Source organism: Lacerta agilis, chromosome 5, assembly GCF_009819535.1.
Source record: "Lacerta agilis isolate rLacAgi1 chromosome 5, rLacAgi1.pri, whole genome shotgun sequence".
Classification (NCBI taxonomy): domain Eukaryota; kingdom Metazoa; phylum Chordata; class Lepidosauria; order Squamata; family Lacertidae; genus Lacerta; species Lacerta agilis.
The window spans coordinates 6,668,341-6,693,336 of NC_046316.1; the positions used below are offsets into that span (position 1 = coordinate 6,668,341).

General features: G+C 44.5%; 1 protein-coding gene across 1 annotated transcript in view; it reads left to right on the top strand.

Moving 5' to 3' along the window:
- The window catches only part of VWF (von Willebrand factor), a 179,474-nt gene that overhangs the window by 84,456 nt on the left and 70,022 nt on the right, over positions 1–24,996 (top strand). Inside the window, exons 28-31 of the mRNA XM_033148351.1 lie at positions 1,095–2,431; positions 3,718–3,837; positions 7,199–7,342; positions 23,458–23,601. Coding sequence (XP_033004242.1) covers positions 1,095–2,431; positions 3,718–3,837; positions 7,199–7,342; positions 23,458–23,601 — 1,745 coding nt within the window. The remainder of the gene's footprint in view (positions 1–1,094; positions 2,432–3,717; positions 3,838–7,198; positions 7,343–23,457; positions 23,602–24,996) is intronic.

A 24,996-nucleotide genomic window follows, 5' to 3' on the forward strand; every position in this document is an offset into this window, starting at 1 on the left:
TTGTGGCTATACAACCTTCCCCACCCACAACACCGGGTCTGGTTGGCCAGGTCGCACCGCAACACGTGCCCTCTTTGAGGGAGGACCGGATTTACCAAAACACTACCAACTAGGACACGAGTACAGAGCAGCCCAGTATAGGAACTAAGATCATGAATGGAGAATCAGTCTAGGTTTGACGTGATACAGAAGGCAAGGTAGTGTGAGGTGAACATCACGGGAAATTCAGGCAAGGTGCAGCACAGCGAGGGAACTAGAATCAGGGGCAAAGAGACCTGTGTTGCTTCCAGCAACTGGAAGCCTCAAGAAGGAGACTTTATATGCTGTGGCATCCCTGACCACACCGTAACCACATCTCCTGGTAGAAAAAGTGTTTCAGGGATGCTTAATTCTCTTGATTGTATTGTATTGTATTGCATTGTCCTGGTTGCATCAGAATTAAGAAGACGCATTCCCACCCCCCTTCATATCAGTATTTGTGCTTATATTTTGGTGGAGAAATGGAGCAGCTGAACCAAAACTTAAGCATTGAGATAACATTAAACAACCATGCAGAATTCTTGAATGTTACCCTGGCTAGGTTCTGGAATCGTAGAATAGTGGAACTGTACTGGTGAAACTCGAAAAATTAGAATATCGTGGAAAAGTCCATTTATGTAAGCAATTGTTTTCATTAGCTACTGGAGTTCAATATATGAGATAGACTCATGACATGCAAAGCGAGATATGTCAAGCCTTTGCTTGTTATAATGCTTGTTATAATTGTGATGATTATGGCACACAGCTGATGAAAACCCCAAAGTTGAATTTGTTAATTTGGGGTTCTCATCAGCTGTACGCCATAATCATCACAATTATAACAAACAAAGGCTTGACATATCTCGCTTTGCATGTCATGAGTCTATCTCATATATTAGTTTCACCTTTTAAGTTGAATTACTGAAAGAAATAAACCTTTCCACGATATTCAAATTTTTCAAGTTTCACCTGTACAGTGTGTTCTCTGCCTGGTTGTTTTGAGGCAATCCTTAGTTGCAAAAGTTTTGTGGAGAAATACTGTTATTGTTTCTAATGGTTTATCTTGTTGATTCCAGCCATTGTGAAGGACGAAACTTGACATGTCATAGATGTGACCCAAAGGAGACAGGTGAAATTCTAATGACCACAACTATTGCTCCAGAAGATCAGATAACATATGAATACTCTTGCAGTAAAATGATGGACCTTGCTTTCTTAATTGATGGCTCCAATAAGCTTTCTGAGAGTGATTTTGAACAGCTGAAAGCTTTCATAATTGGCATGATGGAAAAACTCCACATCTCCCAGAAAAGAATCCGCCTGGCGATCCTAGAATACCGAACTGGCTCACACATTTACCTTGGCCTCAAAGATATTAAAAAGCCATCTCAAATGAGGAGGATTGTTCAGAATATAAAATACACTGGTGGAGATGTTGCCTCTGCAACTGAAGTACTTAAGTATGTTGTATTCCACGTGTTTGGGAAGGCTCCACGGACAAACGCTGCCAGAATTGCTGTCTTACTTACAGCTAGCAAGGACCCGAAGAAAATCCAAACCATTTTCCCGCTTTTGAAAAAGAAGAAAATCACCGTAATACCAGTCGGACTTGGACCTCATATCAGCCTTGACCAAATTCAATTAATTGAAAGGCAGTCGCCTGAGAATAAAGCCTTCATTATGAACAGTGTGGTTGAACTAAGGGAACGTAGGGATGAAATAATTGATTACTTCTGTGGCCTTGTGCCTGAAGTAAGTGCCTTGTTGTTTACCACACAGCCCCCTATTGCAACCCTCCCCAGTGTCACCGCAGTCCCTGGACGTGGCTGGGGGTTAAGCAGAGCAGCCCCAACAACATTTTTCGTTTCTGTTCATAAGGCCGTTGACATTGTTTTTTTACTCGAGGCGTCTGACAGAGTTGGTGAGCAGAATTTCAATTTGGTCAAAGAGTTCATCGCCCGCACAATCCAAGAAATGGATATCGGGGAAGAAACCGTCCGTATCACAATCATTCAGTACTCGTTCACAATCACGGTGGAATATTCCTTCAGGGACAGACAGTCAAAAACCGACCTGATTAAGAAGGTGAGGGAGATGAAGTTCCGTGGAGGGAACGCCACCAACACCGGAAAGGCTCTCAACTTTGTCTCTGAACAAACTATAGCCACAAGCAGGAGGGGAAGAAGGCAAGCCCCACACTTGGTTTACATGGTGACTGCGAACCCTGCCACAGATACCATCACTCGCCTACCCACTGATGTCAACCTCATTCCCATTGGTATAAGCCCGAACGCTAACATCCAGGAACTCAGAGAGTTAAGCCAGCCTCAGGCTCCCATAATCTTAGAGGATTATGACAGGCTCATCCAAGAAGGACCTGACTTGATATTAAAAACATGCTGCTCAAGGGAAGGTAATGCCTGTTTCCTTAACTTGGGGTTTTGTTTTGAACCTTGAGAGCAACCTCTTAAAAATCTAACACATTTCCCCCCCCCCCCTGCTAAACTCTGGAGCCAATAGATTGCACCTTCTCTAACACGTTTGAGCAGGCCATGGAGAGTTCAGGGTGGTAGGATAGCACAGATACTGCCATACCATTCCCACCCTAACCCCTCAAGCTGTTGGTTGTGGCTGGTTTTTGTAAAGATTAATCTCTCCCTTGTCCTGATCTACAAGCCCAAAGGAGAGCTTGAGTGAGTGGTTTGGTGCAGGGATACCAACGAAAGGGGTCAAAAATGCCCGAATGGCCAGTTCTAGTGCTTACCTGTGTGAGCATGGCTACAAATGAGATGGATACAACCAAGCAGTTGTCATGACTTGTCCGTGAGGTGCTAATATGTTCAGGCCTCCATATGTTTTGGGACTACAATTCCCATCATCCCTGACCACTGGTCCTGTTAGCTAGGGATCATGGGAGTTGTAGTACCAAAACATCTGGAGGGCCGAGGTTGCCTATGCCTGACTTGGATAAAGGTGGAAGCTTGACAGGCAGCCGGTGTGAGAAGCCTCCCCTCTCCTGACCAGCCGAACCAAAACTAAGGCCTCAAAGATTCAAAACAGGCGAGCTCATTCTTGCACCAAATGACAGTTAATCCCAGGGTTATCTTGACTGCCAAGACGGCATTTGCAGGCGTTCTGGAACATTTTCACTGTTTGGTTCTATACTCTCCCTGCAATTTTCCTACATGGGAAAATGGTTTGGGTAATGTTTTTTTTTTGACATGAGGTGAAATCAGGGCCCCAAATCTGACCATGGTATGGTTGCTAGAGCTATTCTGTAGTTCAGAGTGTTTCTGTGAGAGGCATGCAGGAATTCTGCACCAGACGAACTGACAGGGAATGTATTGAAGGTATTGCTCTGCATTTTCCCTCAAGAATGTTTTTATCTATTGTCAAAACAAAATAAAAAATAAGAAAAATCCTTCCAGTAGCACGTTAGAGACCAACTAAGTTTGTTCTTGGTATGAGCTTTCGTGTGCATGCACACTTCCTCAGATACTCATACCAAGAACAAACTTAGTTGGTCTCTAAGGTGCTACTGGAAGGAATTTTTTATTTTTTATTTTGTTTTGACTACCTGTAACTTTATCTATTGTGTTCTCTCTCTGAAAACATGCAGTTGCTTTCTATCAACAGTTGCTTAGTATAAATTTTCAAATAGAATTCCAAGATTTTTATTTTATTTTAAATAATCTTTAGAAACCTGCAGCAAACCAATGGATGTCATATTCCTTCTGGATGGGAGCTCGAAGGTTAGCAAACCACAGTTTGAGGAAATGAAACAATTTGTGAAAGCGTTTATTGAGCACAGCAATGTTGGTGAGTAACATATATTTACTCAAATCGTTTTAGAAGTTTGGGGTCCACGTTTGTTGTATCCATGAGGGGACTTCTGAAGTGGTGCGCCAAAAACTCTTTCTGCAAAGAATCTTGATTTGTCGTAGACGTAAGCAGGGATGTGTGTTTAAAAAAACAAACAATCGAACTTATGCAGCAAAGGTAGCCAAAGTGCCAGAATTTCCGCACCCCTGATCTGGAGGCACCAAAATTCATCCCTGGGAGCTGAGGTCTCCTGCTTTGCCTTAAGGAAACAGCACAACCCTATCAAAGGTTGAAGGCAAAGCGTAAATGAATTTTTAACATAATTAAAAGTAAGCACCTCAGACATGTAATAATAATTTTCTTTGTCCCTCTGAGAAATGTGATTATCCTGAAAGAAACTGCAAAGACAGAAATACTGGGGTGTGTTTGCAACTTCATTATTAAGCTTGATACTGGGAAATTGGAAATAGATTTTGTTCTGCAGATGATGCTGTAGAATTGTAGACCGATTAGTATGAAATCATCTTCTTAAAAACTGAGATTTGCGCGACCAGGCACGGCAGCCCCAGCCCCCAGGGATGACAAGGAAGGAATAAAGACTCTGACAACGTTATATGGAATTAAAATTAGGCCACAACTTTATTAAACTTCTGAATATAGGAAGACCTTGGCTTGGGGCTTGGGCGTGTAACCATCCCAGCCTCCCCAGCTGGGGGGAACTGGGGCTCATCAGGGTAAATGGGATATGGGGGGTGCTCTGCGAGATGTAAGTGTAGCAGACAGCCCAGCCCATATCCCTACACGCAGGGTAGTTCACTGACGACCTTTCTGTGTCTGGCCAGTGACATCCATATATATAACCCCTTTAAGAGGGGGACCCTGGAATCGCTGCTGCAGGGGGGTGAGCCACCATTTCAGCCCCCCACCCATATAGGGAAGAAATGACTAAAGGGTTCCACCCAAGGCCATAACCGCCAAAGTTGTGCCGAATTGCTACGGGAAAGACAAAACCTGCCAATGCAGGGAAATTTCTTCCCGGTCCTTCAACATCAACCTGTCAAAGACCGTAGCAGCGCCCGCTAAACAGGAAGAAAATGTTAACCTGCAAACAAGAAACATTAAACAAAGGGAAGGGAAGGAGGGTGAACTCCAGAGCCGACTGCCTGGCTATTTTCGGCTCCACCCCCTATTTATAAATGGGGCTGGCCCCACCTCCCAGCAAGAAACTTGATTACTGAGGCCGGGCGTGAACTTCCAAAAATTAACACTGAGAGGCAGGCCAGTCGCTGTTTGCCAGTAAGTTCCCTGGGAACTGTAGCACCGCACGCGATCCCACAAAGGGCACCCACAACGTAAAGTGTGAGTGCTCATTCTGGGGCATTTGTGTTCCCTGCAAATGGTGATAAAATGTTGGGTTGAAAACAAATTATTCGCGTGTTGCCACAGCTACGTGTAAATTCCCATGGGCATTGCAACTTCCGACATAGACTTGATGCTGACTTGTGAATGCATGATAAAGTGTAATATAAAACATACCCCTCCCCCAAGGTTTCCAATAAAAATTACCATAGGCTTGACACTTGCCCAGGAAATGTTATGTACATTGCAGGGGATTTTTTTAAAAATATTCATATTTTTACAGAAAACAATTATCCAAGTCACAGATGAATTCCTGAAGTTGGTCACAAATGTTAAAACACAATTTTAAAAAAAGGAACGCATTTAAACTTCCTGTGACATTCTTGGTTGTTTTCACACCAAGCATGCAAGCAATTTAATGTTAATTGGAATTCAAATAATATTAGCTGAAGCACGAAATATTATGTAAAGAAGCTTACAAATGATTATCCGTTAACAAAGTTCTCCCCCTTCAACCTCCACCCCAGTGGCGTCTTCCACACTGCTCAGGAGGTTTCCCAAGTTATTTTGAGATGATTATCGGGGACATTAAGACAGGTGCAATGAGAGGGAAGGGGATGAGAAGTTCAGCTGGATGAAAAGTTCTTCCATGAGCGCAAAAGCACCAGTTGGACTCCACCCTTGTAAAATAAATAACCAGAACAGTTTGACTTGGCATAAATGCCTCAGATTATGGCAATCACCACAGCAAGCTGCACCAGATTTTCTGTTTGTTTGGCACATGCAATGGTAGATTGATTCAAGTCAGATGTTGGCCTAGCTCAGAAACCCGAATCCACCCAACCAGACACAGCATCTCTTCTTGCACAAAGAGTATACAGCTTTCTACTATTTTTTTTCCTCTCACCTTGTTAAAGAGGACAGGCACTTAGTGGCAGACCAACAAGTTCTTGCTTCCCTGCTAAGCAACTCAGAATTCACGAGCAACATCAATTGTTGGAATTTGGTCTGTTTGCATTAGATGTTGCTAAAACCACTCTGCTTTGATAATAAAAATCGAAAACCAATATTTGACATACGGGGAAAACTAACATGTTTTAGTAAAAAGGAACACAAAGACAAAGGTTCTAGCCCCCTTTGTCCTCTCCTGTGCTGATTTGTTCCATGCAAGGGAACATTCAGAAATAATTTCTCCACCTGCATCCTGAAGTGCTACTTTTAATTCTGCCACCTTAGGACTGCACTGCCTCATTTCATGTGTAGACTGAGCCTGTCACTCAGGTAATTGCTTTTCTGGCAGGGCAGATGCATTGACAACTTCAGCCAATATAAGCTGTACAGAGCAAACCGGTTACCCAAAAAAACTCTGTTCTGAATGGCAGATCTAAATTAATCTGGGAACTAGGTGGCAGATATCAAGTATTATAAATGAATATAGCACAGATCCAAGTGTCCTCTCATTTCTAGCTACCCAAACTATTTAACTGTCTCGTGGGTGCAAACTATTAAAAATCAGACTACATATGTCCCACCCCATCATGGTGCCGGAGGAGACTCTTGAGAGTCCCATGGACTGCAAGAAGATCAAACTTATCCATTCTCAAAGAAATCAGCCCTGAGTGCTCACTAGAAGGACAGATCCTGAAGTTGAGGCTCCAGTACTTTGGCCACCTGATGAGAAGAGAAGACTCCCTAGAAAAGACCCTAGTGAAAGACCCTAGAAAAGACCCTGATGTTGGGAAAGATGGAGGGCACATGGAGAAGGGGACGACAGAGGATGAGATGGTTGGATAGTGTGCTCGAAGCTACTAACATGAGTTTGGCCAAACTGCGAGAGGCAGTGAAGGATAGGCGTGCCTGGCATGCTCTGGTCCATGGGTTTACAAAGAGTCGGACATGACTGAACGACTGAACAACAACAACAACATGTCCCACCACTTTAATTTCTTGATGCCTTTTCCTCCAGTAATTTTTATGTTGTCCCCGCCCCCTCCCCCAGGTCGAACTACAACTCAGGTGGCAGTTCTTCAATATGGAAAAGCAAATACTTTGGAAATTTCATGGAACATACCCCAAGAAAAAGCGAGCCTATTGTCTCTGGTGAGTTCAATTCACCAAAGAGAGCAAGGCACCAGCAAACTAGGTAAGTGATGGGCCAGATTTTTGTGAGGGGGGGACAGGGACTTTATACAGAGAGTTGTTCTATGAAGGTTTATTGGGCTGACCCCACCTACATTTGCTTTTTGAATTTAAAACGTTTCATCCCCGGCTCTCCTGTAGCACAAGGTGGGTGCTTACAACATGGTTTAAACAACAACAACAACAACACCAATTCTAAAAATCACCTGACAGCAGTCAGAAAATGTCAAACTTCGAAGTCAATGTATTGGTTCCCACCTATTGGATTGAAACTCTGGTGTAGCATTAATATGGCTTAGTTGAGTTCTATCTCTCTCTCTCTCTCTCTCTCTCTCTCTCTCTCTCACACACACACACACACACACACACAAACTTTTATCTGCACATTTGACAGCAAAGGGACATTCAGCCTCAGCCCCAGTGTGGTGTAGTGGTTAAGAGTGGTAGACTCGTAATCTGGGGAACTGGGTTCGTGTCTCCACTCCTCCACATGCAGCTGCTGGGTGACCTTGGGCTAGTCACACTTCTCTGAAGTCTCTCAGCCCCACTCACCTCACAGAGTGTTTGTTGTGGGGGAGGAAGGGAGAAGGAGAACGTTAGCCACTTTGAGACTCCTTCAGGTAGTGATAAAGCGGGATATCAAATCCAAACTCTTCTTCTTCTTCTTCGCTTTGCCCCACTTCCCCCAACAGGAAGCCATTTCCAGTTAGTGTGTCTTTAACAAAGATGGGAATTGGGGATTCTGTGTGACAGCTTAAGGGTTTTCATGACGGTCCTGGCATTCTTGGCACAGTTGGAGACTGTGCTTAAGGTCAGCTGACTTCCTGACCAAGTCACATGGGCTTTCAGCAGGTGAAAGGATACTCCTGTAGGCCACCTGCATACATAACTGCGTCACAACCAACGATGTGGTGAGGGCCTTGCCAACATTTCTGTCATGACAATCGTCTGGGAATCACGAGTGGAAAGGGGACCCATAACAAAATTCACAAGCTTCCATCTCCCCCAGTCTTAGCCAAATCGTTCCTTATCACCTTTGAAATAGGAGTATAGCATCTAGATCAAGGGAAGTAATAGTACCACTGTATTCTGCTCTGGTCAGACCTCACCTGGAGTACTGTGTCCAGTTCTGGGCACCACAGTTCAAGAAGGATACTGACAAGCTGGAACGTGTCCAGAGGAGGGCAACCAAAATGGTCAAAGGCCTGGAAACGATGCCTTATGAGGAATGGCTTAGGGAGCTGGGTATGTTTAGCCTGGAGAAGAGAAGGTTAAGGGGTGATATGATAGCCGTGTTCAAATATATAAAAGGATGTCATATAGAGGAGGGAGAAAGGTTGTTTTCTGCTGCTCCAGAGAAGCGGACACAGAGCAATGGATTCAAACTACAAGAAAGAAGATTCCACCTAAGCATTAGGAAGAACTTCCTGACAGTGAGAGCTGTTCGACAGTGGAATTTGCTGCCTACTTTGGAGGTCTTTAAGCAGAGGCTTGACAGCCATCTGTCAGGAATGCTTTGATGGTGTTTCCTGCTTGGCAGGGGGTTGGACTGGATGGCCCTTGTGGTCTCTTCCAACTCTATGATTCTATGATTCTATGAAAGGCAGTAAGGTAACGAGGTCGGCCCCTTGTAAACGGAAGGACCCAATGCAAGCCTTTAAAATGTCAAGCCTCATTTTGTGGCTTTCCTTAAATGGTCATAAAATGAATTGTGCAAGACCCAAACAGACTCCTGTGTGCACATCTGCTTGGGGTGGTGGCAGTTCGTTGGTTTTGCTCCCTGGCCGCGGCTCTTTGTGCCACATTTATTCCCGCTCCGGAGAATCCCACAGTCTTCAGGAGCAGCAGGCGGTGTGGGGAGAGAACTTGCTACAGAAGGGGGGGGGGATCAGTCAAGCCCTGGTGCGTGTGTGCAACACTGTGGATGGCTTTGGAACCCACCCATAATGTTTTTGGACTGGAAAATATAGTCTGTCTGGCAGCAGCCTAGCATCAAGGCCCCATAGGAGCAGGGGAGTATCCAGATTTTAGGATCCTTGGCCTACTTTGTGCTGGAGAGTTTATTGCTGCCGAAAAGTGAGAAATGAAACCTGACTTCCATAGTTCGCTGGAGGATTGGCCATGATTGCTTTCTCAGCCTGGAGAAATAATAATAATAATAATAAAACCAAACAGATGGTCAAGGATTTTCTGTCAGGGTTTTGTGTGTGTGTGTGTGTGTGTGAGAGAGAGAGAGAGAGAGCAATGGCTTCGTTCATTTAGGTAAGTTTCAGAAATGCACACGTAGCAGTCTGTGGTGGTCAGCCGGGTTGCAACGTGAGGATGCCTTCTGCAGGGCTGGGTCAATGGGACTGTCTAGCCTGGCGCTTTTTAAGATGCTGTCTAGGTTTGTCATTGCTTTTCTCCCAAGAAGCAGGCGTCTTCAAATTTCGTGACTGCAAAAAAAGAGAGATTTCACTTTCTTGGGTTCCATGATCACTGCAGATGGTGACAGCAGTCACGAAATTAGAAGACGCCTGCTTCTTGGGAGAAAAGCAATGACAAACCTAGACAGCATCTTAAAAAGCAAAGACATCACTCTGCCGACAAAGGTCCGTATAGTTAAAGCTATGGTTTTCCCAGTAGTAATGTACGGAAGTGAGAGCTGGACCATCAAGAAGGCTGATCGCCGAAGAATTGATGCTTTCGAATTATGGTGCTGGAGGAGACTCTTGAGAGTCCCACGGACTGCAAGAAGATCAAACCTATCCATTCTTAAAGAAATCAGCCCTGAGTGCTCACTAGAAGGACAGATCCTGAAGTTGAGGCTCCAGTACTTTGGCCACCTCATGAGAAGAGAAGACTCCCTGGAAAAGACCCTGATGTTGGGAAAGATGGAGGGCACAAGGAGAAGGGGACGACAGAGGATGAGATGGTTGGACAGTGTTCTCGAAGCGACTGGCATGAGTTTGGCCAAACTGCGGGAGGCAGTGAAGGATAGGCGTGCCTGGCGTGCTCTGGTCCATGGGGTCACGAAGAGTCGGACACGACTGAACGACTGAACAACAACAAGCCTGGCGCTTCCTACTCTGGCTAGTAGGAAGGAGGAAAAAGGAGGCTACACATTCTTCTAGAAAGGTCTATCTGAACAGGAACGTTGAATACATGGAGTAGGCTTTGCTATCAAAAACGTTCTTGTGAAGCTCTTGTCAGAAGTCCCTACCGGCATTAATGAGCGACTTTCAACCCTTCAAATAAACCTTGCCCCCAAACCAACAGACTACTATTTTAAGTACTTATGCACTGACACTGGATGCCGATGAAGACATTAAAGAATTTTTTAATTCTCAGCTGGATGCCATCCTATCAGATGCATAAGGAGGATGAAATCCTGGGTGATTTTAATGCAAGAGTTGGGCGAGATTTCGATCTGTGGCCTGGGACTATTGAGAAAGAAGGAATTGGCAACAATTACTTTGACTATATCTGCAGCGCACAACCTTGTTATTACCAACACACTCTTTTGACAAAAATTTTTTTTTTTACAACATCATGGAGGCATCCTCGGCCGAACCACTGGCACCTCTTAGACTATGTAATTGTAAGAGCTGAAGATCGTCATGATGTGCTCCTTACCAGAGCTGTGACGAGTACTGACGACTTCTGGACAGACCACCGATTAATACGTCCCACAATCGATATGGGCCACATGGCCTAAATAAACCTACCTACCTACCTACGTCCCACAATGGATGAAGAGTTTGAAGAGTTTGGATTTGATATCCCGCTTTTTACTACCCGAAGGAGTCTCAAAGAGGCTAACATTCTCCTTTCCCTTCCTCCCCCACAACAAACACTCTGTGAGGTGAGTGGGGCTGAGAGACTTCAGAGAAGTGTGACAACCCAAGGTCACCCAGCAACTGCATGTGGAGGAGCAGAGACGCGAACCCGGTTCACCAGAATAGGAGTCTGCCGCTCTTAACCACTACACCAAACTGGATATCAAGATTATACCTCAACGCAAGCTTCAAGGGAGGAAACCAAGATGCAAAATGAACACTCAAACCCTTCAAGATCCCGTTAAGCGGGATTGCTTCCAAATGACTCTTAATGACCATCGGCTTTCAGAGTTCCCTGATAACATTGAGGAACACTAGACACCCATTATTGCAGCCTGTGAACAAACTATTGGATACCAAACTTAGAAACACCACGACTGGTTCGATGAGAATGATAGTGAGATTGAACTCATCATTGACAAGAAAAGGAAGGCCTTTCAGATCTAGCAAAGAGATAGGAACTGCACCGCTAAGGGAAAAAACCTATGCCAAAGCTATAAGGCTGAGGTTCACAGAAGAACCAGAAAACTAAAGAACATCTGGTGGATAAAAAAAAAAAAAGATCTCAAGAGATCCAGTACTTAGCCAACACTCATGATGCACAAAATAAATACCATCTATGGGCCATTAAATCATGGCATATGCCCCCTACGCTCAACACTTCTAAAAGATAAAGAAGCTATTGCATTGCGATGGAAAGAACATTGCCAGCAACTCCCCCATAGCTGCTGAGGTCCTCTCACAAATTCCACAAAAACAAATTACAGATGAGCTTGCAGTGTCTCCAAATCTGGGAGAGCTGTGTACAGCTATTAACCAAATGAAACACAACAAAGCCAGCAGACATGATGGGATACCTGCCGAAGTCTTCAAAGTGGGTGGAACTGAACTTTCACAACAATTTCACAAGCTCACTGAAAAAATATGGGGGAGAGAGGAGATCCCAGCAGACTTTAGGGATGCTAAAATTATCAACCTTTTTATTTTTTTAAAGATGATCAAGCGGGTTGTGGAAACTATTGAGGCACCTCTTTATTAGCTGCGGTTGGCAAAACTCTTGGAAGGATCTTGGCAAACTATCTCCTAACTATATCCAACGCTACCCTTCCTGAATCCCAAAATGGTTTTCAACCTTCCAAGGGGGCAGTGGACATGATTTTTTCTCTGCTTGACAGCTTCAAGAAAAATGCAGAGAGCAAAACCAACCCCTGTATATGGCGTTTATTAACCTGACTCAGGCCTTCAACACTGTAAATCGTAATGCCCTGTGGACTGTCCTTCTGAAAATTGGCTGCCTAGATAAATTTGTGAACATCCTTTGGCTCCTTCATGTTAATATGACAGCAACTATCGCAGATAACAATGGCTCTCAAAGTGAACCATTCACAATGCGATCAGGTGTTAAACAAGGATGAGTTATTACCCCAACTCTATTTACTATTTTCATTGTCATCATCCTACACATTGTCAAAGGGAAACTCCCCACCGGGGTAGAAATCGTGTGTCGAAAGATGGCAAGCTCTTTAATCTGAGTAGACTGAAAGCAGAGAGTAAGGTTACCATAATTTCCGCCATAAAGCTTCAGTATGCTGATGACAGTGTAGTGTGTGCACACTCGGAGGATGACCTCCAAACCATCCTAAATATTTTTTTGCAGGAGCTTATGAAAAGCTTGGCCTATCACTCAACACCCCAGAAACCAAAGTGCTGCACCGACAAGCACAAAACAACCGCTCTGCAGTGCCACAAATCCAACCAGTGGTGTAACATTGGAAAGTGTTGATCACTTCTCCTACCTGGGCAGTTATTTTTCCACAAGAGCCGACATCGATTGCGAAATCCAGCATCGCCTGAGCCCTCTGCGAGTGCATCTTTCTCCCGTTTGAAGCACAAAGTGTTTGAGGACCGGGACATTCGCAGGGAAACCAAAATACTTGTTTACAAAGCTATTGTACTATGAACCTTACTGTATGCTTGTGAAACATGGACCACTTATAAACGCCATCTCCAACTCCTCGAAAGGTTCCATCAACGGTGTCTCCGGAAAATTTTACATATTGCTTGGGAAGACAGGCCAGCTAATGCCAGTTGTAAGGACGTTCAGTGGTTGCTCATGAGTAAAACGCCAAACGCAGAACTTCTAAACTAAGTTCTTTATTGTGCAAGCTATATACAGTGGAGCAAAAGTTCAAACGTCCATCTCATCCCTCCGCAGAGTCCAGGAATGAACCCTTCCGGTTCTTTGTCCAGCAAAAGAGGTGCGGGATTCTGAACCCCCGCCTCCCCCTTCCACGTCCTTCCTGCCTACGACCTTGGAGCGTGGGAACCTGACCCCGTTCCCCGCTATCCCCTTGGCGTTCAGGCTCTGTGATCCTGTCAGAGCCCCTGCACCGCCTTCCTGCCTCTAACTCCCCCTCCCCACTGGAGGAATGGTCGCTTCCGGCGGAGGAGGGGGAGGACGAGCTGGTGAATAGTGGAGGAGGGTCCCTGTACTCCAAACGATCCCGGGACACTACTTGCCTTGGGGAGGGGGGTTTCCTGACACCAGTGTACTGGAAGAAGCAAAGATCACTAGTGTCGAAGTGATGATTCTTCAACATCAGCTTCGTTGGACTGGTCATGTTGTGCGGATGACTGATTACCATCTGCCAAAGCAATTACTCTATTCCTAACTTTAAAATGGTAAGCGCATTGCTGGTGGTCAACAAAAGAGGTTCAAAGACTCTCTCAAGGCAAATCTAAAAAAAAATGTAGTATAAACACCGAAAACTGGGAAACACTGGCCTGCGAGCGCTCCAATTGGAGAACAGCCTTTACCATGAACTTTGAAGATGCTCAAACTCGGGACAAAAAGGAGTAAAGTGCTAAGAGGAAAGCACGCTTAGCAAACCCTCACCGTTATCAGCTACCCCCTGGGAACCTCTGTCCCCACTGTGGAAGGACGTGTGGATTCAGAATTGGCCTCCACAGTCACAGACTCACTGTTAAGACTGTGTTTGCGGAAGACAATCTTACTCGGCTACGAGTGATTGCCAAAGAAGAACTACGATGTTGGGCATGTCCAACAGGTTAACCTTTTAGTGCAGTGCAGTTGTATCGTATATCACAGGTCTTAGTCTTCCTGTCAGGTGTCTGCTTTTGTCATATTTAAGTAACAGTAAGTTGCTTCTTTTGACTTCTTCCTCAGGAAGCATTCCATAAGTGTGGGGGAAGAAAGGCCTTTGGGGATTCATGCTTCCGTGGTCAAAGCCATTGAGGAGGTGTTATTAGAACCGTGGAGACCTTTTAAATATGGTGATTCATGAGGTCCAGGCAGGAACTTCTGCTTTGTTGAATTCCCCTGCCTCTTGTAATCATACAACATCCTAAAATGATTTAAAATTTTATTCCGCGGTTTTTTTTTGGGGGGGGGTACGGACGAAGAAAACAACTACTAATGGATATTCTATCATGATTCAGTTTCTACTTCTCTGCCACTTGAATACATTTGGATTTTTCTCTACGTTGCATTTCTCTTTCCAATCATTATGTTTTTATTTCCTGTCCAATTTTTTTAAAAAAAGTATTAGCTTTGTACAGCTTCTCTTGCATTACCGTTGCGCCCCTGTATAATGCATGAGGGATTGTTTTGTCTCTTGTACTGCCCCCGCCCGTTCTCTAAATCATGAATGGGGTTGTTGAATAATAGATCCTCATATGCCTAAAAATCTCCCATTAAGAACTTCTAGCTTGACTACATGTACAGTTTATTGTAGTTGTGGAAAGTTCATTGATGCAAAAGACTGCCTGTATGATTTTAATAGTTCTTCTTTGTGGGTCTTTAAGCAAAATATGGTCTGAAGCTCAACATCAAAAAAACCAAGATCATGGCCACTGGTCCCAACACCTCCTGGCAAATAGAAGGGGAAGAAATGGAGGCAGTGAGAGATTTCACTTTCTTGGGTTCCATGATCACTGCAGATGGTGACAGCAGTCACGAAATTAGGAGACGCCTGCTTCTTGGGAGAAAAGCAATGACAAACCTAGACAGCATCTTAAAAAGCAAAGACATCACCTTGCCGACAAAGGTCTGTATAGTTAAAGCTATGGTTTTCCCAGTAGTAATGTACAGAAGTGAGAGCTGGACAATAAAGAAGGTTGATTGCCGAAGAATTGATGCTTTTGAATTATGGTGCTGGAGGAGACTCTTGAGAGTCCCATGGACTGCAAGAAGATCAAACCTATCCATTCTCAAGGAAATCGGCCCTGAGTGCTCATTAGAAGGACAGATCCTGAAGTTGAGGCTCCAGAACTTTGGCCACCTCATGAGAAGAGAAGACTCCCTGGAAAAGACCCTGATGTTGGGAAAGATGGAGGGCACAAGGAGAAGAGGACGACAGAGGATGAGATGGTCGGACAGTGTTCTCGAAGCGACTGGCATGAGTTTGGCCAAACTGCGAGAGGCAGTGAAGGATAGGCGTGCCTGGCGTGCTCTGGTCCATGGGGTCACGAAGAGTCGGACACGACTGAACAACTGAACAACAACAAAAAGCAATCTACATATGGGTTCCATGCCTGCACAGAGCAAAGTCTGAAGTCTTCTACAGCTAGGAGATTTTGGTGGTCAGCCCACCTGTAGCCTTAACAGCTCACACCTAAGGGAAGTGGCTCTCACCTTTCTGCTGTGTTCCTTCTTGATGGCCCCAGTTGTTGCATCTTTAAGAGCTTGCGCTTTGCGCTGTTTCTGAAGAAAGCACATTCCTAGTTTTTATTATATTTTCCTCCACTCTTGATTTCTTCTTTCCATTAAATGGAAACTGCTGTTCTTTGAAGGAGCTCCATGTCCAGTTGGAAGGCTATGCTCCGACTTACTGCAAATAATAAATGCTAGGCAGGGAGGGGAACCCTGCAATCCTGCTTGATCTGGGTGTGCGAGAGAGCTCACTGCAGGGAATTCTCTCACACACCCGAACCTTCTCTGGTGGGCTGTGCTTTGACCAAAATGTGGCGCAAAAAGGAAAGTTGAAAGCAGCTTGCTTAGAAACAGCTTCTGAAATGACTTCCTTTAGCAGCGCCTTGCTGCCTGCTTTGAAGTCAAGACTTCTGGTCGCCAAATTCCCTGGTTATATCTTTGCCTGACCTGTGGCAGCAAAAAGGTTACCCACTCCAGCTAAGCCATGGGTTGGCAAACTAAGGCCCCGGGGGCCGGATCCGGCCCAATCGCCTTTTAAATCCGGCCCACAGGCGGTCCAGGAATCAGCGTGTTTTTACATGAGTAGAATGTGTTATTTAAAATGCATCTCTGGGTTATTTGTGGGGCCTGCCTGGTGTTTTTACATGAGTAGAATGTGTGCTTTTATTTAAAATGCATCTCTGGGTTATTTGTGGGGCCTGCCTGGTGTTTTTACATGAGTAGAATGTGTGCTTTTATTTAAAATGCATCTCTGGGTTATTTGTGGGGCATAGGAATTTGTTCATTTTCTTTTTTTTCAACCAGCCCCCTGCTGAAAACGTTTGCTGACCCCTGACTAAGCCAAACCCCACCCATCTTAGAAAATCTTCCTCTTACCAGTTTGAAGTAGAATTTGCCCCTTCCCTTCTCTCTCTCTCTCTCTCCCACCCACCCCCTCTTTTTATTTTTGCAAGGAGCAATTTTGGCAAATTTTACTTTGATCTCTAGGTTATGGTAAGATTTTTGACACTGACACACACACACACACACACACACACACACACACCTCCAGGTGTTCACTGCAAAATCAGATATTGTTTTGCAGTGTTTTAAGTATGCAGATGTAATGCTGATGTAATTAATGCAAGACAAGGAGAAGATGAAATGGACTGAAAATTGTTGCAAGTTATGTATGCTCAAATTCTGGAATTAATTTTAGAAGTTCTTCTAGTTAAACCAGACCTCAGCATGAATTCAACACTTCACAGACCCAAGTAGAGAGGTGATAAAGGAACTGAAACAAGTAAATCTTTGAATCCCCTCTCATAGTGGGGAAATCTGCAAGTAATAAGAGTTTCTGTTGCAATTCTCTCCCACTATATGTCCCTGGCATGGGGATTCTAAATTATTATTGGTTAGTATAAATGTCTGCTAGTCTGACCTACACAGTGAGTGGCCTGGCAAAACTGTTTCTGGACTTTGCCACCCACGCATTGATTTATTTTTGCAGTTCATGTATCATTTAACATAAACATCTCTAAGTAGTTTATAAGAATAGTGCAATTGTAAAATCAATCGTAAAAATCTAAGAGAGACATAATCACAACTCTGGGCAGTGTAATATAAAAAAAACACATTTCAATGATCGTGAAAAGACCAAATAAACAAAAGTTTCCTATAAGGCACTTTAAAACATGCCACAGTTCGTGCTGCCCAAAGGACAAAGGAAAGGACGTTTCACTTTGAAAGTGGATGGATTACGTATTTGAATGCTCTCCCATGTGAAAAAAACAACACATTGAGAAATAGCACACTAGGAATAAGGGTGGCAAGACCATTGGTAGGCAAACTAAGGCCCAGGGGCCGGATTCGGCCCAATCGCCTTCTCAATCCGGCCCACGGATGGTCCGGGAATCAGCGTGTTTTTACATGAGTAGAATGTGTCCTTTTATTTACAATGCATCTCTGGGTTATTTGTGGGGCCTGCCTGGTGTTTTTACATGAGTAGAATGTGTCCTTTTATTTAAAATACAGGTAGGTAGCCGTGTTGCTCTGCCATAGTCAAAACAAAATAAAATAAAAAATTCCTTCCAGTAGCACTGGAAGGAATTTTTATTTTATTTTATTTTTAATTTAAAATGCATTTCTGGGTTATTTGTGGGGCATAGGAAAACGTTCATCCCCCACCCCTTCAAAATATAGTCTGCCCCTCCCCCCAAGTAGACCGCCCCCCTGCTGAAAATGTTTGCTGGTCCTTGCACTAGACTCTCAGTGTGGTGTAGTGGTTAAGAGTGGTAGACTCGTAATCTGGGGAACCGGGTTCGTGTCTCCACTCCTCCACATGCAGCTGCTGGGTGACCTTGGGCTAGTCACACTTCTCTGAAGTCTCAGCCCCACTCACCTCACAGAGTGTTTGTTGTAGGGGAGGAAGGGAAAGGAGAATGTTAGCCGCTTTGAGACTCCTTCGGGTAGTGATAAAGCGGGATATCAAATCCAAACTCTTCTTCTTCCTATGTGGGGACCTTTATATATACAAGAAATAATTAAGTGGTATGACGTCCCCACTTGTTGTCTGGAGTACATAGGGCAGCTCAGAAGCAAAGCTAGTATATGGCGGTCATAGTTTTGGCAAACGTGCCACAAATCAAGTTTAGATTCTCGGATGATGCTATTTTGCTGTACAGCTACTGTTTTCGATGTGGCTTTGGGCAAATGTAACTGAACCATTGCGTGTCTCCACATGTCCCTAAGTTCTTCATCGGAGGTCCTTCTCAGGGTTCCCCTGCCATCTGGGGAACAGTGGGACCTTACCGTGCAAAGTATCTCCAACACAGTATTGTTACTGTAAGGCATCAGAAGATCTCTTTGGACGGTGGGACATAAATTCCCAATAGCATAGCTGTCAAGTTTCGGATTTGAAAATAAGGGATCAGCAGTCTCACCTATCCCGGGGACAGTCACATGTCAGTGGTGGGCGGAGCCCGAAGCAAAAGTGGGCGGAGCAGCAATGTAAACCCCAAGCGGGCTCAGAGCAGAACAAAGAGGAGGGCAGCCATGTGCTCCGCACGATGGAGCCCCATCGTCTTCTTGTCTGATCCCATCAAAACAGGACAGGAAGCAGCAGCTGCTCAAAGGCAGCCAGGCCCCGCCCGCCAGCTAACCCTATTGGCCGGCTGAGGGGCTCAACGGCAACGGCTAGGGGCTGATGCAGGGGGAGGAATACACCCCCCTGTAAGCAAGGGAAACGGCTCCCACTTGCTTTGAGGGCTGAGGCTTTTCTTTCCAAGTAGGCGAGGTCTTCCCACCCAGTCCCTGGCCAGCAGGGGAGGAGCTGCTTCCATTAAAAACGGGAAATTTAAGGGAAATAAAAAATAAGGGAGAGCAGCGGGAAACTGCTTGAAATAAGGGAGAATCCTGGGGGAAACGGGATACTTGACAGCACTGCCCAATAGTGGTGATTAATACGTGTCAGGATTACTCCCCCAGCTACTCATGAGGAGAGGGGGAGAGAAAGCCCTGCTCAGGAGCAGGGCAGGGGAAGCTGCTCTTCGAGGGGAGACAGCTCACGAAGCTATAGGGAGCCCGGACCCCTTTTGCAGACGGACTCCTCCTCCTCCTCCTCATCCAATCTATCACAGGAATCGCCTCCAAGCGAGGGAGAGGAGCAAGGGCTCCGGGACATTGCTGAAAGACACAGCACCACCAGTCAGGCTAGCCCACAGCTTCTGACACAGGCACAGCGCAGGGGGGCTAGAGGACCCAGGAGACATCGTTTCAGGGTGCCTAAAATCTGGTGTTGGGCGGGTAGTAGAAGGAATGTACTTCCGGATTCTGATAGTGATTGAACAGTCATGTTTTTACTAGCACCGCCGAATAAATAACTTCAGTTCTTCAAAGGAGGCTCAGTAGTTACTCATGAGCAGCACCTGGGAAGATCCCTGACAATACGCTATAGAATGTTTTAGCCAAGTAAACACTTCAGAAGAAACACAAAGAGTACCGCGTAGTCAAGTCCACAAACGTTTTAACCTTTGCCACTCCTAGCAACAACATACAGATTAGTCACCCAGATTGGCAGATCATTGGCCACACAGGTAATTTGCTGTTCTGCTGCTTGTGTGGGTGTTTTCCTAGTAGCAGTGAAAACACTCCTTAGGCCATGTCAGGAATTTGTTAAATATATCTTTTGGCATTCGAGTGACTAAGAGTTTGGGATGGTTGTAGTACGCTGGTCCTAATGAATGAGTATGTTTGTGCTTTTTGCTTTCCACCGGGTGTCGCTGTGGCACCATTAAAAATATTTAAATAGGGCATTAAAATACGTTGTGTTGGAATATTTCTCCTAGCCTTCAGCCTAAATAACTCAATGATGTTTCATAACCAGAAAGATAATATCTCCGAATTTGCTTTGAAAATGATATATATATTTTTTGTATCATAGCCCTGATGAGTTAGTTCTTTTGTGAACTTTTAATTTTATTTAAAGTGGTATTGTCATATAATTTATCTCTTTTTTTTTTAAAAAAAGAAATATTTTAAATAATCTTCATTAATTTTCCACCTAGCTTAAAAACAATAAAACGAAGTAAGGGATAAATGCGAAACACATTTTTATGGACAGTAGACATAAATAATGTAGATGACTGGTGTGTCTTCACGGAAGTAATAAAAACATAAGAAATGAGCTAAAAAGAAGGGAGGAAGCATAGAAATATCAATAGAATTCCACAAAAAACTGCACCATTTTCACATATTCCATAATAATATTGGTTTTTATTTTATTACCTCATTTCTAGCATAAAATAGTGATAATGGCACCAGCTGAGGTGTAGCTTGAACAGGCTATCTAAGAATATTCCTAATTTCAATAATTTTTTTGGATCATAACATCCATGCCAGAAGGCACTCCCACCACAAATAAAACTACATCCCTCTATTTCCACAACTTTTCCAGCAACTGGAAGATTGACTGGAGGTGATGAGGAAGAGTTGAATGGGTGTATAAATGGCAACTGTAATTTTATTTTTAATGCAAAGTTCCGTTGTTCTGGCTGATACTGAATTAAAAATATTTCCCCTCCAGAACCGTTTCCCTATATCCTCTACATTCTACAATGTTCACTTGCAGGTTTGTTTTCCATGTAAGCGCCAAGCTATTTGCATATACATTAAGTACGTTACTATATCTTGCTCTACAGTTTATGTACAAATGCTTAGAATTTTGTGCCATTGTACAATAAATCTACTATTGTACTATAAATCTAACATTGCTGATCTATAGATACAGGGATATCGCACACATAACATAAAGAGTAATAGGTGTAAATATATAAACTAATTTATGGTCTGGTTTAGGGACCCAGGTGGTGTGGGTTAAACCACAGAGTCTAGGGCTTGCCAATCAGAAGGTCGGCGGTTCGAATCCATGCGATGGGATGAGCTCCCTTTGTTTGGTCCCAGCTCCTGCCCACCTACCAGTTCGAAAGCACGTCAAAGTGCAAGTAGATAAATAGGTACCGCTCTGGCGGGAAGGTAATCGGCGTTTCCGTGCACTGTTCTGGTTCGCCAGAAGCGGCTTAGGCATGCTTGCCACATGACCCTGAAACTGTCAGCTCCCTTGGCCTATAGAGCGAGATGAGCGCCGCAACCCCAGAGTCGGACACGACTGGACCTAATGGTCAGGGGTCCCTATGGTCTGGTTTGCATGAGAATGAGCAAGTCCGAAGGTTCCCATTTTTATGTTGTGAACTGCCCTGTCATCTTCAGGTGAAGGGCGAAATACAAATTTAATAAATAATAATAGCGAAATACAAATTTAATAAATAATAATAGCAATAATACCAAGAAGGGAAACTAAGACCGCTTTGCACTTCTGGTGTGCTAGCCAGAATTGAGCCACAATGTGACTTAGTGATATGTGTGAACCAAGGCTTGTGGTTTGTCTCCCACCCCCAAATCCAACCTGAAACCAGGAATAGTTCTTGGTTTACTGCTCTTGGTAGGTCTCGGCAAACTGTGTTAAGCTAAACCATGGCTATTAAGTAGTGGGTGGACACAGCAGACGACACAGTGATTCTCCAAGCAGCTCTCTTTATTCTCCAGGCTGGAACAGAACTGGACTGAAGGGCTGAGCCAGCCTGCTTATATAGTACTCAGTAACATGCAACAGCAACAACTCTCTCTAGCTACCCAATCCGTGAACGGCACTCTCAATCCTTCATTTGCACGTGGACCTGAGTGGGAACTGCAGTCACGGTGGGCAGAGTGAAACTATATACACAACACCCCTAGTGGCCTAGGGTGAGAACTTCAATACATAACAATGGCAAGTTGCAGGCAGTGCATCTTCTGGGGAAGAGCGAAGCAGCTGCCATTTTCCTTCTGGGTCCCTACGTGCTTGCTTGTTTGGTTTAGGATTATGTGTGACCGCGATTTATGGCTTAGTGCAAGTGTGCAGGTTCTGGAAAAGGAGATGGCAACCGATTTGCTGCTTCCTGGACATTTTGGTTGCAGTTCATGGTTTGTCTGGAAAGAGCCAAGCCACAAACCCAGGTTTGGATGATCTGTGAAGTCAAACTAAGCTCAGCTTGGTGCAACAGCAAAACTCCCACAGTCTCTTGGTGGTTGGGCTTAAGGTGGTGTGCAAACTAAGCCTATGTCTGCTTACAGCCATGCCTTATGTAGTATCATAAAGTAGATTAAGTGAAGCCAGTTATTAAATTGTCCTATTTTTAATCTTCTGTCTCTCAACAGTATAAATTCCATAAACTTTACCATTTTTAATCTTCTGTTTCTCAACAGTATACATCCCATAAACTTTACCATTCCTACTACTCTCAAAATCAGGGGTCAGCAAACTTTTCCAGCAGCAGGGGGCCGGTCCACTGTCCCTCAGACCTTGTGGGGGGGCATGAATATATATATTTTTAGGGGTTGGGGATGAACGAATTCCTATGCCCCACAAATAACCCAGAGGTGCATTTTAAATAAAAGGACACATTCTACCCATGTAAAAACACGCTGATTCCCGTGCCGTCCGCGGGCCAGATTTAGAAGGCGATTGGGCCACATCCAGCCCCCGGGCATTAGTTTGCCTACCCATGCTCTAAATACAGGTGAAACTCGAAGAATTTGAATATCATGGAAAGGTTCATTTATTTCAGTAATTCAACTTAAAAGGTGAAACTAATATATGAGATAGACTCATGACATGCAAAGCGAGATATGCCAAGCCTTTATTTGTTATAATTGTGATGATTATGGCGTACAGCTGATGAGAACCCCAAATTAACAATCTCAACTTTGGGGTTTTCATCAGCTGCACGCCATAATCATCACAATTATAACAAACAAAGGCTTGACATATCTCGCTTTGCATATCATGAGTCTATCTCATATATTAAACTCCAGTAGCTGATGAAAACAATTGCTTACATAAATGGACTTTTCCACAATGTTCTAATTTTTTGAGTTTCACCTGTAATTATTCACTGACCTGGTACATTCCAGATGCATTGAACTACAAATCCCATCAGCCCGAGCCAGGACACGCAAGGTTGTATTCCAACAATGTGTGGAGTGCCCCTTTGCTAACCCTTCTTGAAAATAGTCTACCGTGGGTTATGGACTGCTTTTTCTGTTCATTTTCAGGAGAAGTGATTGACTTCACAGTTCAGCATGCCGTTTCTGAAGCCAACGGAGGAAGGCCCAATGCTTCCAAAGTAGCTGTGATCATTGTATCTGCCCCGTCACAAGATTCTGTGGAGGCTGCTGTATATTCTGCAAGAGTCAATAGTAAATATTCTGCCACTATTTTTATTTTTATAGTATGAGGGTATTGTGGAAAGTAACTCCAGTTTTTTAAATAAGCCCTGGGAACTGTTGTTCGTTAGTAGAACTACATATCTGTGGGTATGTTGGGGCAGAAAAAAATGATTAAGAGTTCCTTTTTCTTCTACATTGTCTCTATGGCAAAGTACCCCTTTCTGAGACCAGAGGCTTTGCAACCATGAATACATGCGAGTAAATCCCACTCCCTCAGTGTCACAGCACATAATGGTCTCACTCCCAAGCCCAGCCTTCCCCTCCCTGGCTCTCTCCAGATGTTTTTCATTCAGACCCTCCAAATGTCCCTAATTTTGCAGAGACAGTCCCGCATTTACAGAAGCTGTCCCGGTTTCTAATGCCTTGCTTTGCTTTAGGACGTCCTATTTTCATTGGAGGAATATTGGAGGGTATGGAGTTGCGTGTGAAGACCCCCGAAACCACCCCCAAAATAATGACACAACAGACACAGAATGTAGTTTTAGGTTTTTGGCATTAATTTGGGCCACAACTTTATTGATTACAGCATGTGAGTGGTTGCTTAGGCATTGGTTCCAGACTGACACTGGGCACCACCATATGTCAGTAAGGGAAAGCATCCTGGGGGAGCGAGAAGCTGGCTTCGATCTCACTGTTCACCCCAGATGCTCCCAGGGACTCTGGCGTGGCCCTGGCCCCTTGACAGGGTTCGGACAAAAGCATGGCGAGCCCCTGGATTCCTTTAACGGAATTCCCTAGCAGCAGCGATGGAGGGGCAGGCACAGCCAACCACTTCCCCTCCGCAAAACATTGAACCAATGCCCAACCGCTAACCTTACAAAGGTGTGACGATTTGCTACACGGTAGGCAAAAACCAAGGGGCGCCAGCCAATCAGCCAAATGGCAAAATTCCTACTGGGCCCTTGCTCCAAGACAGACGACCCCTAGACGGGCATAGCAAGGCCAAATGGACAGCCCTAACTATAGGGTGGGAGGGCGGGTGATCCGATGCACGTCTCAAGAAAGAGAAGCTCTCCAGCTACGTGCAGCCTCTTAAATAGCCCCTTGGCAGCCAATAGACATCCAAACCAGCCAGATTTCAGCCCAGGCAACCGAGGGGCAACCAATGGGGTGTTGTGGCTATCCAAAATGGTCCCGCCCCACAACAGGGAGGCCGTTTATGGTGATCTCAACACAACACGTGCCCTCCATGATGGAGGACATGATTTATCTGACCCCGTGCCATCTGAAGGCTGCCCTGTATAGGGAAGGTTTTTTTTTAATGTTTAATGTTTTATTATATATGTTTTTTTTATATATTACAAGCAGTTCAAAGCGGCTGAGGCAACCCAATCAGATGAGTGGGGAATAATAATAATAATAATA